This window comes from Athene noctua, chromosome 1, assembly GCF_965140245.1.
Source record: "Athene noctua chromosome 1, bAthNoc1.hap1.1, whole genome shotgun sequence".
Lineage (NCBI taxonomy): Eukaryota > Metazoa > Chordata > Aves > Strigiformes > Strigidae > Athene > Athene noctua.
This window is the reverse complement of record NC_134037.1, coordinates 23,637,699-23,652,186: the sequence shown is the minus strand read 5'-3', so window position 1 is coordinate 23,652,186 and position 14,488 is coordinate 23,637,699. Positions and strand designations below refer to the sequence as shown.

The window sequence follows — 14,488 nt, the reverse complement described above, 5'->3', positions numbered from 1 at the left end:
ATATAGTGTAGCAAAAGACTTTACGTTTTTACTATAATACTGCACATGACATCTGAGTGCACCTGGAAGGATTTAAATACACACATAATACTGCCAATTTACAGCTATTCTTACTTTCTTGTCTTGATAATGCACTTCATAAAAAATTATTTGGAAGTTAAAGCTTCTAAAAGCAAAGTAGCTGGTGTCCTAGAACTACAATACCCTATGTAAAGTATGCAAGAATTTCAGCTTTTTCAAAAAAGTAATTTCATAGCAATATTTAAATAACCTCTTGGGTATGACACTTAAAATGCTGTAAAACTTAGCAGGGCTATCTGAACTCCCAACTATTCTTTCTCATCCCCTTGCTTCTTTTCTCACCGTGGAAGGAGTGCCCTCAAGTCATGCAGTTCCCTACAGAGACAAACTTGAGTGTTTCAAAAGAGACTTGAAGCCATTTACAGGATGACCATGCATGGAAAAAATCCTATTGTAAGAGCCTGCACCAAATAACGTTACAATATATTTGTCGAATGCCAAAAACATCTAAGACTAGATTCCAATCCAAGGACTTGTACCCAGTGCACACTTTTGTGAACCATGTATCTCACAGAATTAGACAAGAGACACTGCAGACTCTAATGACTACCCTGCCAGCCCAAGTAGTTCATATGAGCCTAACACAAAAAAAAGACTATCACCATCATGAAAGTCTTATTAGGTTAGTCTGATTCTTTCCTTTACCTCAAAAGGAAAGCATAAGACAGCTTTACTCCTAAATTGCAGGCTACTGAGAAGTATTTACATACAATTACTATAAGGCAGTGCTATTCTCTCTTCCCCGCCACACTTCAAGGACACAGTGCCATGGCCCTGGACATCTGTGCTAGAATTTATAGGTACAAATTGCAGGTAGTCGTGGTCAGCATTGAGCCCACAGAGACTGAATGAGCACTGCCTCAACCACATTTCCTGCTACTGTACACCTTGAATACAAGGCACTCTTCACTTATATACTAATATTAATTATCCAAATAAGAGCTACAGAACTGAAGGTCTCAGTTTCCATAGATGGAACTACATTAAAGTGCAACTATTCAAACATCATTCCAAATCATTTAAATTGTTCCTGAACAAGTGACTGTTTGTTCAAGTGTGGTTATCATTAGGTCCCTCATTTCTTCCATCAACTGGATTCACTAAGGCACTGGATGACTAATTGAAAAAGGTAAAAAGTTGTATTTTAATAAAAACATTCTGCAATTTAAGTTATTTATATGTCTTGAAAGTTTATTTCTGAAACAGTCTGTGATTAGATCTTTTTCATTTCTGAAAAGAAAATATTTGTGATGGATAAAAGACAGTTTTGCAAGTAACTCTATCCATACTTTCTCTCATAGAAGAGAGAATTAGTATAAAGAGGGAATAAGTAAAATTTAAGTGAGTTTCAATCAACTATATAGATTAAATTTATTTCTTTTTAAAAGAAAACTGCTGTAAGTGCTCCCTGGAGTACAATACCCAGGTGTTACCTTTAGCATAGATTTCTACAGAATATTTTTGTGAAAAATATTATTTTATTTAATAGATGTAAACAAATAAAACTGTATTAGGACAGCCAGACTAGCATACACGATCATCCCTATTCACAGAGCAGTTTAAAAAGAAAGAAGTATTTATGTATTGTTTACTATATGCTTCTTCCACAAGGAAGGAAGCATTTTATCAAGCCCCATTCTTACTCAGTGCTACATCATGTTAACAGATATCCTAAGCTGAGCTGTCTATTCAACATATACAGATAATTGTTTTCAAATAGCTTAAGATGGCACAGAGAACCAGCCAGCAAGACACAGTACACTGCTATACTTCAACATGAAGCCCTGCGCATGGAATAGGAGAACGCCATGCCTGAGTGTATGCTGGGTACAGATTGGATAGGAAACAGTTTGGCAGAAAAGGAGCCCCAGGTCTTGCGGAAAACAAGGTGAACACAGGTCAGCAGTGCACCCTGGTCTCAGTTAACAAAAGTGTATCCTGCAGACTGAAAGAAGTAATCATCCCCTTTTATCTGGCATGAGAAACTGCATCTGGAGTACTCTGTCTAGTTTGGGGGTCCCCAATTCAATAAGAACATTGGCATACTGGAAGAAGTCCAGTGAGGAATTACCGAGGTGATTAGGTACCGGAGCATATGATGCATGAGAGTAAGAGACCTAAGCTTGCTCACTGTTAAGAGGTGGCAGTGGAGGTAAATCTGATTACTGTTAATATCTAATATGAGAGTATAAGTAAGATAGAGCTAGACTGTAAGGTTCGAGGAGGCAGGCAGTAATAAATCAAGTGCTAAAGGGGAACATGACATGACACACAAACAAACAAACAAAAAAAATCACAATGAGGGTAACAGAACTTAGAACAGGAACCCAGAGAGGAATTTCCATTCCTGGAAATGCACGAAGCCCAACTGGGCAAGGCCCTACACAACCCCACCTCAGCTGACCCTGCTTTGAGTCTGTGTTTGGACCAGATGACCCCCAGAGGTCCTCTCCAGCTTGAATTGTTCCATAATATTGTGCAAATAGACATTAATTGCTTTTCTGCGGTAAAGGTTAACTCATAGATCCAAAGTTCAAGGTGTAGTGAAGTTATCCGCAAGAAGTGCTACTTTGCCAAAAAGTACAAACTTGAATTCTGTAGTCTAAATTTGGACTATATACATTTTTAACTGAATAGACAGTACTAGAATTAAGAAAAAAATATAGGGCCACAGAATATGGTGTGGTTTGGCGTCACTAAGAAGGAGATGTACAAGATGAAGACGAGAAACTGGGGAATCGCTACAGATAAGGGCATCTGCTGCGGACTAGGTTGGTCCCCAAGTTTGGTGTTCTGACCAATTGGCAAGCTAGCCTAATAAACCCAAATCATGAAACACCTCAGATTTAATGAAAACTTCCCCTCCCCTCCCCAAATATTTCACGACCAGTCCCTTCAAATTAATGTACCTATTTTAGTCCTGAACTGTAATACTTACATCTTTCCAAACCCAGCTGATTCAAATCAGTTTCTAGTAAGACAACTCCAGAGAATTTCAATACTATGTTCTTTCAAGACTAAGGAAAAAAAAAATCTAGTATTTTTGCTTGAAGAAGCAATAAAAATACCTCACCTCGCTCTTTGGAGGAAACACAGACACACACACAGATATATATATATATAAAATTAGGATCAGAAGAGCAAAAGTCTTAATGATATTCACAAAGACAATTATCATTGATATGATAGTTGTCAAACAATACTCATTAAAGCAACCTACAAGATACAGTTATTCAGTAACTGTGCAAATGGCTATCAAAATTAAATGTGATTTCCTTTTGTCAACTGTATTATTAAAGATGTATGAAAGAGGGAAGAACAGTTATTTTTTCAAAGGTATTTAAGGCAACTTTATGTTGGAGGCTTAATGAACACTCTTCCAGACAAGCATAGTCTTTTGTATCAACAGTAGCAGACTGTGCGGAAAAAAAGCCCAAATAAGATCAGTGACAGAGGAACACAAAAAGAAAAAAGGCATGAAGAAAACAGCAGGTCAAAATAGTCTTAATAATAATTCTTCACTGCTTGATAGCTCTGTTGAGGTTTATTTCTCAAATTTAGAAAACACAGGTGTATGACTACAGCAAGTCCTGGTTTGCCAGCAAATTCCCTCTAAATAGGATCAGTTACTGTATCATTTACTGGACTAGCAACAACACACTGAATGTTCCCTTTTCTCATTATGAGCACATTATCCTGGAATTTATGACCAAGAATGCTATCCCTGAGAATTACTTTTTCATGGAGAAATCAAGCAGCAATTTGTTTTGACAAAGCTATTTATATCACATCAGTCTGTGAGCATCTGCCACAAGTATTACGTTATTTAACTAATAACTTTCTCACCTGTTCTTCAGGAGCACATACATTCATATATAATTTTTGAGAATTACCATAAAACTACTATTAATTGTATATTTGGAGCAAAGGCATTGCACGGCTGCCATAAACAGCCCTGACCCAACACCCAATCCATAGAAAGGCTTCATTCACATCCAGATAAAATTTCAATATGCCCGTTGCACTTGTAATTTATAAATATCACTTTTATCTTTAAATAGCACTTGACATTTTTGTTTGTTTTTAAAATAAAGACATACAACATAAGATGGGATCTGTCTGCCTAAAACAAGCAACTCACAATGCAGTGACAAAAGACAATTTCCATAAGGGGCTCCTGTCTGCCTAACTGAACAAAACACATGGTTGCGCTAGTATACTTCTAGCACACACATATCACCTACCACAAACACTCTCAGTCTGAATGGAAATTAAGTCAATCTTTGCCTTCCCACCTGTTATTAACTCATGCAGAATCACTTCAGGGTTTTTTAAACTTACACAGCGTGACTGATATCGTTCAGCTGATTATTCCCATCCTCAAGTGCAGGACTAAAGAGTTCACATCGTTTCCATCCATCTTCTGTTTTAACCCATCTCCATCCAGGGGATCTCCAGTCTTGGCCCAAAAATGGCATGGTTTCTCTATAAGCAGCAAGAAGATTGTTTCTGTATTATTTAACTATCAAGAAAAGTTGCTAAACTTCTTGTCATTATTTCAGTTTTAAGTTTCAGTCATTATTTCTCTTTAACCTTAAAAATATAATGATTATTTTGAGGAAAGAAAGTTCTCTGAGAGCATCCATTTAAGAAACTGATTCAGTGATTTAAGTACTTTTTTTGATTCTGCAACTTCATTCTTCTTGTCTTTCAGCATTTATTAGATCAAGGTAGGTTTCCCAGTTCTTTAGAAAACTACATTTTCTTTAGAAAATATATATTTTCTTTAGAAAAGAATCATGGTAGTCCCGGAAAGGGGTGATACCAAGACAGGCAGAATTGTATCCTGTGTAATCTGCTCTGCCATGATCAGAGTACGGATTTTGAGACCTGACAATAATAAATGGTTGTTAAAGAGTTAGACATGCCACAAAATCATGTGACTTTTATTTTTCCTAAGGCTTATAAATTCTGAGTTTGTGCTACAAATTATAGTCATATTTCAGTAAAGCAATTTTCATTTTCCCAAATATTTTTTCAGTTGTTGTTAAGGGTCACCTCCCACGCTAGGCTATTAACTGGATACCAGGACAAATGGAGAATGCAACATAGTCAATTGTGAAATGTCTCCTGAAATTCCTACAGATGCAAGTCATCACAAGTATATCATTCAGTGTTCTGCTACCCTTTTCAAAAGGAAGATTCACTTCTGACACATTAAGTAAGAATTTGAACAAAGCCATCTTCTACACTTTGAAGACTCTGACCTTGCTATCCTTTGCCCTCTTCTTCCCATTCATCATGCATATATGTTGCTCCTTATTTTAACTACAGATTTCATATGCAAGCCATACGGAAAATAGCATTACCGTAGTTGAAACATATGTTAATATATAACACCAACAGCTCTGTTGCCAACAAGTATCCATTTTTATCTTTTTTTCAATTTGAAAAAAAATATTAGGCCACATCAGTCAAACATTACTATAAATTTATTTATCCACTTGCACTCTTGACCAGCATCTGCCCAATACACTAGTTAGAACAGAAGGCAAGTGCATAAAAAGCCTGAATACATACAAGTTGCGTGAGCCAGGATTTTTAAAATAAAAAATCCACACACCACACAAAATGAAGTGCATTGTGTAGCCCTCAGCATTGACTAAAGTCCCCTTCCTCCTCATAACTCAGCCTTACTCCTCATCTAACAGGAATCTTCTCCAAAATCTACCACATCCTTTCCTCCAGTCACAAACTCTATTCAAGCCTACCTGCTTTTCCAGTCTTTTTACTGCTTCATAGGAGTAATATGAACCATAGTAATATGCAACTAGGAAAAAAAAAAAATTGCTTCTCAATTCCTGTAGTACTGGTATAGATTTGATCATTGTTCAGCATAAGTGACCAAATTTTAAGAAGCTACAGTATATCATAAACTTCTCTCCTAAGTATGTCTTTCATATGAGAAGTGATCATAGAGTTTGAATGCCTGGACAGGTTATGTTGGTTTTGGCTGCAATAGTTTTCTTCATAGTATCTAATATGGGGCTGTTTTGGAGTTGTGCTGAAAAGCGTTGTTAATACAGGGATGTTTTAGTTACTGGTGAGCAGTGCTTACACAGCACTGAGGCCTCTTCTGCTTCTCACCCCACCCCACCAGCAAGTGGGCTGGGGGTGCACAAGGAGTTGGGAGGGGACACAGACGGGACAGCTGACCCCAACTGACCAGAGGGATGTCCCAGACCATATGACGTCATGATCAGCGTATAAATCTGGGGGAAGAAAGAGGGAAGGGGGGATGTTCAGAGAGATGGCATTTGTCCTCCCAATTCACCATTACACACAATGGATCCCTGCTTTCCTGGAGATGGTTGAACACGTGCCTGCTGATGGGAAGTGGTGAATGAGTTCCTTGTTTTGCTTTGCTTGTGTGGACAGCTTTTGCTTTACCTACTGAGCTGTCTTTATCTCAACCCATGTTTTCTCACTTTTACTCTTTTGACTCTTTCCCCCATCCCACTAGGGTGGAGTGAGCAAGCGGCTGTGTGGGGCTTAGTTGCTGACTGGGGTTAAACCACAATACAGGTAAGAAAATTCATGCTTTTGCTCTGCCTCCACTCAGACTTTGCTTCCCAGTACAAGTATTGCACTAAAGCATCCCTGTGGCTTCCAGACCAAAGCTTGCTTTCAGGAGTTCCAGGATTCTTTATGTAGTGTACCTTCAGTAACAGCAAGCAGCTGTTTAGTTGTTAAAACTTTTCACCACAACAAAGTAGGAACTCCCCAGATGTGGATTTTGGGGAAAACACAGTGGGACAGGGTTCTTTAAAGCAAAAAAGGACTGGGAAAGGAATGTGGTCATTAGGTGACAACAGAAGTTTAAGACAAGACATTGATTGCATTTCACTTTTTCCTAAAAGCAAAGAAGAACAAGAGTTCTTTGCTTTGCATCATGCACCTTTTCCTCAGAAGAGGGGGAAAAAAGGACTAAGGAAACAAGCATCACCAGAGAGAAGCACAAAAGAGGACTGCGCATGCTATCTTAGTACGGGTTGAGAATACAATAACTACTCCAGCTATCCTTGCACTTTTAAGAGGGTACTGCTTTTTATGAGATAGGTAACTCACCACATGAGCAAAAATCACTGCAAAGCCATTTACAACTGTAGCAAGTCACCCTAATTACTCTGTCACTGTGCTGGAGATCTGTCTATGTATTCCTGTACTTCAAGAACCTGTCACTATGACCTAAACCATTCTTGTTATTCAGTAGCAAGACTGTTGCCAACATGATGGGAACAGGTAAGGTTCTGTTTCCTAACAATCCAACAGCACACCCATCTCTTCCTTTAGCATGCTAACAGAATTTCTTCAGCAGCTCAACTTTCAACAGAAACTGCTCCTTCTACGGGCAGGTGACTACCCTCTTCTAGGCGTTAGCCCAGCCAACCTCTGTGACTCAGAGGTCAGAGTCTGCTTACAGACTTCATCCTACCCAGTGCTTTTTCCTATCAAATGACTGTCTCAAATCAGATCTCAAACTTCCACAAGACCATGATTCATCAACTCCTCAGCTCTTCTCTTGCCCACCCCATTCTGATTCTTATTTCCCCATATAACAATTTCAGTGCACACCGGCCACGCAGTTCTGGGCTCCCAACAGGCACACATGCTCCTCCTTTCCAACTGAACTGCCTACTCCAGCTTCTTCCCTCCAGCCTGCTAGTCCCAGCTCTTGCTTCTCCCACTCCTCCCATCCTTATGGGGCCTACTGATATCCCAACACCCCACTCCTGGAGGCAGGCTCCGGACACCTCCCCCCCTCAGCCCCCTCCACGCTGCCCCTCATTCCTAGCTCCAGCCCCTTCTCCAGCCCCACCTGCCCGCCCATCCTGACCCTAACACCTCGTCCCGAACTACTCCAGCTCCGCACGCCCCTCACGCCACACCTGCCCGTTCTGCCCACGCTCAGCCCCAAGCCCCCGGGCCCGCGGGGCTCACCTACACAGTCCCAACACCCCTCCCCGCCCCACTTGTACACGCGGGCCCGCCGTGCCGCTCCGCTCCCGGCCGCGTCCCCCCTCACCTCACGGCAGCGCCGCTCCCCACGGCGCGCGCGACCGCCCGACAGCCCCCCGCGCGCTCGGCCCGGGCCGCGGGGCTATTGACGGAAGCAGCACGGGGCCGCGCCCCCCGCCCCGCTGATTGGCCGGAGGCCGCCGCGCCTGTTGCTACCCGGCAGCGCCCTCCGCCATTGGCGGAAGGGGCGGTGGCGTCACCGGCAGGCGCGGGCCGGACGCATCACGTGACGCGGGAGCGAGGCGCACGTGTCAATGTTTTGGTCGGCCGGGGGCGGGGCGTGTGGCGCGAGCGGCTCTGAGCTGCGGTCACCGCCGGGGCGGCCCCTGCGCGGCCCCTGCGCGGCCCCGGGCCTGGCGCCGGGTGGGTGTTTTTAACGCAAGCGCAGGTGTCCGTGCGGAGTGTGCCGGTGGTCGTGGGGTCGGTCAGGGAGTGTTTTTAGCCCGGGTAGGGCCCTGCGGGAAGAGCAGGTTCTGGTGCCGTCCGGCCCTTCGCTTCGGTTCCTAAACCCGCTGGCAGGTCTCAGCCGGGCTCGAAGCAGAAGCGGTTGTCTCGGGGACAATCAAGCTCCCGTAGGTTGTATGAGAACAGGTGGCTGAGGGCTGTGCCGCTTCACGGCTGCCTTGGGGAGAGCAGGAGGAACGCTGGTGCCTGGGAGCGGCGGGCGCTGTGGGTCAGCCAACACCTCGGTCGGCTGCCCTGCTTGTGTACACCCTCCCTAGACAGGCACCGTGCGTTTTGGTGCCTTAGAGGTGCGTTAGGAGGCTCGGAGCTACACTAGGCTTATTTTTCTAAAACAAAAATCTGGGTGAAAGTGGAAGTCTGTAGGAAACCAACCTTATGGAGCTCCTTATTTCTTAAAGCTTTGTTGTGAACGAATCTATGATTGTATAAACATTTCAACTTTCACCTAAAAATCATTGATTTTCCCCTGTGTAAATGTGGAGAAAGATACCAAAAAGAGAAAGTCGAGCTAAAAATAAAATTGTTTTTTAAAACATCATAATCAGTCCTAAATATTTTGTGCTGCAGAACGAGGGGTTGAACTTTCACTTATTTGAATGTTTGTTATTGACAATACTGCAATTGCTGCAACTCGTTTCTACCTGGAAGCATTCACTAATCCTTTCGCAGCTCTTCTCCATATCAAAGTGTAGGTTATGATCTTATGAAATAAATCCATTGCTATGAGAGCACAGAATTCAGCATAGGCTTGGACATCTTAGAAGGGCTTCTTTTCAGTCTTTGGGCTTGAAGATGTTACATAAGTGGTTCTTTCTGATCTGGGATTGATTATGTTCTCAGTCTGTCACTTTTAGTAATTAAGCTACTGTCTTAGAGGTAGGATTCATCTCTTTTTAGGAAGAGAGAAAAAAGACAATACCCGAGTCTTTTTCCTGACACAAAAACAGCCATGGCAAACATGCTGCCTTTGCATGGTAGAAGGCTGTGGGCGACACTGTCTGCCAGCCTGATTGCCACATTGGAAAACACCATGATTGAAAAGAGTTTCCCAGCCTCACCTTGGCAAAGGATGTGAATTGATATTGATGGTTTATGCTGGTCTGGAACTTTTTGTGGGGAGCGCACTCTCTCATAATGGTTTTAGTCTTGCTAGCCCCCCATCTTAATTCCTCAACTCGTCTGCTGACATCACTGGCTGCTGTGGGCAGCCTTCAACCACACACAGCTAGCAAGATAGTTGAGTCTACCTGCAGTTATCCCCACATTCACTGAATGATTCTGTCATAAATATATGTCTCAACCACACTGCTCTGCAAGGAACTTGTAATGCTTGCCCAGCCCATGGAAGAGTCTTTTTTACTCTTTTGGTTCTAGATCTAGAAAGTTCCTTCATAATGTGGCAAAAATCCTTTTGTCTCTAGGTTCATTCTATATTTTCTCTCTGTCTCTTGAGGTATCCTGTGGCATATGGACATACAATAATTACAGTTCCCTCACAGCTCAGGTGAGGTTGAGCTTTGAGGGCAGCTGGGGTTTAACTAGCAGAGCATCACGAGTGAAACATGTAATCCAAAAGTGATGCAGTCCAGAAAACATGATGTAGTACCTTTGCATTTACCTGAGGACTAGGCAGCACTAAAACACTGAAAGAGAGTAATCTGGAGCTTACTTGTTGAGGAAGTGCAGCCTTGTGGGAAGGACTCACATTGGAGCCATTTATGAAGGACTGTATCCTCTGAGAGGGATTCCTTGCTGGAGCAGGGGAATAGTGTGAGGAGGAAGGAGTGGCAGAGACAAAGCATTATGAACTGACCCCAACCCCTGTTCCCCATACCCCAGCATCACTTGTGGAGGGGAGGAAGTGACAGAAGAGTTGAGAACAAAAGAGTAGAGTTGAGTGAAGGAAGAAAAGGGGGCTGGGGAGAAGGTGGGTTTTTTTTTTTGGTTTTGTTTTGTTGTTTTGTTGTTTGTTTGTTTTTTGGTTGTTTTTTTTTTTCTCACTATACTATTTTAATAATACCCTATTTTTAATTCACAGTAAGTTAAATAAATCTTCCCCAGGTTGAGTCTGTTTTACCTATGATGGTAATTGGTGAGTGATCACCCTGTCCTTATCTGGATCCAAGAGCTCTTTCATCTTATTTTCTCCCCCTGTCCTTCTGAGGAAGGGGAGTGAGAGAGCAGCTGGGGGGGGCACTGGGCAGCCAGTCAAGGTCAACCCACCACACTCTCTTAACTATCAAGGCCATCTCGTGAATGGTACCCTGGGTGAATACCTCACACCTTAGGAAGGATACAGTATGAAAGGAAGAATCAGAGGAAGGGATAAGTTTCTTGTAACTTTTTTCTCTGTTATGGTATAGGATCTAGAAGGGCAAGGACAAGTGTGCCTTCACAGCTTGGGCAGTCTCACTTTTTGACTTGTGCTACAAGTTTTATGAAGTCATTAATAGCTGAGGTACATAAGTAATTGGGTTTTCCATGACAACTCTCTTTCCTCAATATTCACTGCTGCTCGTATCCAGCTATTATAGTATTTTACCTGCTGGCTTCAAAATATTTATATTAATTATACGTTAGAGGGACCTGCAACAATGTGGATTTTTTTTCTTTTTTTTTTTACTACAGAGCCATTTGTTATAAGACTTATGTGGTTTCATTCCAAATGCCTAAAAAATCTTGTGCTAATTCAACAAGCAGATGTAAAGTGATTATTGCCCATAGTTAGTGTTGAGCCATCATCTCTATTACAAGTGTAATTTTAGCTCTCTGTACTACTTAACAGAAGTCTTTTAGCTATTTAGTATTTATGATATCTGTCCATCTGCCTTTGGGGTTTTTTTTAACAAAAGCTGATAAATTTTCAAATGAGCAAATTTAGAGATATTTCCCATGGAAAGAGTAGTTGCTATCTTGAGAATCCAAGCTCTTACCTATAAAAAATTCATCTGGGGGAGTTGGGTTCTAAGACTGAGAAATTTATTTTTGAATATTTTTTATGTGTAGTGCATGTCTCTGTTAAAAATATACAAAAGAAAATATGTTGTTCATTTTGGGGGGATTTGAAACATTAAAATAACATAATGGAATGTGGAACCTTTTAAGACTATTCTAATCAACACTGAGCAGCTCAAACAATTCTTGAGTGATTTAATAATGATTGACACTATTCCGTTTCAGACATTATTCATAAAATTCTGTTTTTCTATTCTGCTGTCACAGTCCTCATCTAGACCTTCTCTATTATTTTTTATTAATACTGAAGCAGTTTAAACCTTTGCAGTGGAAATCGAGCAAACTGGTCTGCAGTGTGACTGTTACTGCTTTTGAGTATTTCAGATGGATGTAAAGTGAAGATTTCATTAAACCCAGTCTCCTGTTTTGCAGTTGGGATGGTTACCGTTATTGTAGATAGCAGATCCATGTGAGTAGTACAGATGAGACACTATAAATAATTGCCACGTTAACACGAAGTTAGAAGACCTAAATATATTGGCAAATTCCATCTTTTCCATTTCTTTCCTATTAAATTACTTCAATTATTATTTCTATTTAATGAGCCGCAGCAAAGGTGAATTTTCTAAATGATCTTGCACTGGAAAGCCAAGCTATTTTACTTTTAAGTTACTTTTGTAAGACCTGAGACATGATTAAAAGCAAAATAAATGCTGTTGTTTAGGGTGACTTAGGATATCCTCATGGAGAAGGTGAAGCAATTTTTCATCAACATTTGTATTTCCTGGACTACCTGGTTTGGAAATATGCATCACATTTATAGGATTCCCTTTCACTTTTCTTAGAAATCATCTGTTAAATAAGGGTTGTGGTAGATGCAAATGGCCTTCTTTCCCTTGGGAGAATAATTTACATTTTGCTGAGTAATCTCTATACATATTTCAAAGGAGAGAATAGTTATGCCAAATAATACCACGGCCTGATTCAGTTACTTAGCAACATTTAATGCTAACAAAAAGAAACAGGAAAGTAATGCAGCAGCAATAAAATCATTAGACAGCAGAAGGGAGGTCATGACACTAATGAAGACAGAAATAATAGTATTTTATAGATAAAACTGGAAAAGAATAGATATTCCAAACAGTTGTCATTTTCCCAAGGAGTCCGTTGCTTATAGTTACATTTTTCAGGACAGCTTCCAACCTGTAAAGAAAAGCAAATCTTGGACAAAAGTCTCATTGTCCTAAATATTACTTATTGTGTCATTTCCAGTGTATTACACAGTTCTTCAGAAGTTTGTTTTGTGGTTGGCATAATTTTTGTCTAAATCTTTATCATCGGCACTGCCACAACAAGAGGTAATGCTGCAGCTCTTCCTTCATTACGTTTACTACTCTCCCCAAGTTATGAGAAGATAAATATTTAAGTCTGTTGGGATAACTGTGGATGCATAAGAGAGTACTGTGCTTCCTGGAGGCTTAGGACCAGCTCAGAGGTGGTGCAGCCCAGGGCAGCCCCCTTTCCCCTGGGGCAGGAGATGGCTGAGTTACATGATGGGGGAACGGTGGAGAGAGGCTCCCCACAGCGCTGTGGTGCTTCGTGTCTGGCTGGTGTTAAACCACGACACCATGTAACCTCCTGAGTGGGACCCCGCCTAGACCTGCAGACTGACTTCTCAGTTTAACCTGGGACCTGCCTCACCATTGCCTGATGATCTGGACTCTTGGTTGAACCTGGCCACCATCTGTGAGACTGCCCTCATCTGCTTGCCTCATGCAGACAGGCCCTGGCTGGTGAGGCCCCTGCCTTGCTGGCCCTGGGATCCCTCTCGGTAATGTAATCAGAAAAATCGCTCTCCAAAGAACATGGGGAATGAAGAGCCTTTATGCAAAGAAACATATGAGCTTTGTGAAAAAATAAATTCAAGGGTATATGGTAGGTTATTAACAAATACATTCAGGAATATAATTATTTTCAGTGGATTCACAAACCAATGCTGGATGTAGAATTTTAATATAAAAGATGTTTTATTATATAACAATTCCCTGTTGAATGCAAAACCAAATTTATCTGGGTTGGAAGAAACACTATGTAGGGTAGGGTAAAGAATCTTGAAAACTAGTAATTATTCTAGGAAAAAAATGGTAACAGTTTGCTGGGAAATAACACTAAGGGAGAAATAAAAGAAGTTTCAGCGTTGCAGTGAAAAACATGATTTTAGTAAAACTCTGGAGAAACAATCTAAAAAACCAGCATGTACCATATCTTGAGACAAATCTTTAATTGAAAGCACTGGGACACCAACAGAAATTACACTGTTTGATCAATGGCAGATTGGACACTGCAACTGACTCATCTGCAGTGGGGGAAATGTGAGATCAAAACTAAGTTTTGGAAAATAAATTTTCATTTTTTAAAAAATATGAGCTTTGCCTATATAAGAGAGAGATAACTAAGAAAGGAAATGAACCGGTTTAGGAATTTACTGTATGGGGTGGAATTTCATGGCAGTTCAAGCTATAGAAATCAGTAAGAAATTACTCATAAAAGTGAGGTTCTTTGCTTTTATGCTAATGAAGGATGGCAAGACATTTTCTAATCTTCTACTTGACACCTTTAATCAGAAAAAAACAATCTTTAGAAGCAGACTTCCTGGATTGGTAAGTTAACAGCTGTTTTCAACGTATTTGTATGCATCCATACAACCAATAAATTGTTTTGGATCAGTGGTTTCAAATTTGTTCGTAAGAAACAGCAAAAAAGACTGCAGCAAAAACTAGGGACATACAGCTCAAGGAGAAAATGGATCAAAATTGAAGGTAATGTTGTAATAATTAAAATAGATATAAAATTAATATATAAATGAGAAGATATCTAACTGTTACAGGAGAGAAATTCTCTCTCCTTT

The 14,488-nt window shown here is 40.9% G+C and overlaps 1 protein-coding gene across 3 annotated transcripts in view; it reads right to left on the bottom strand.

The window, feature by feature from the left end:
• The window catches only part of FBXO25 (F-box protein 25), a 36,252-nt gene extending 27,983 nt beyond the window's left edge, over nucleotides 1-8,269 (bottom strand). For 2 of the 3 annotated variants that reach the window (XM_074895714.1, XM_074895715.1), the window contains exons 1-2: nucleotides 8,168-8,269; nucleotides 4,423-4,566 (exon numbers count right to left, since the gene is read on the bottom strand). In XM_074895714.1, the coding sequence (XP_074751815.1) occupies nucleotides 4,423-4,559 (137 nt within the window). In that variant the 5' untranslated portion in view covers nucleotides 4,560-4,566; nucleotides 8,168-8,269. Of the gene's footprint in view, nucleotides 1-526; nucleotides 535-4,422; nucleotides 4,567-8,167 lie in introns of those variants that run through there. The other variant, XM_074895716.1, reaches the window with a different exon arrangement.
• Between the last annotated feature and the right edge of the window lie 6,219 nt (nucleotides 8,270-14,488).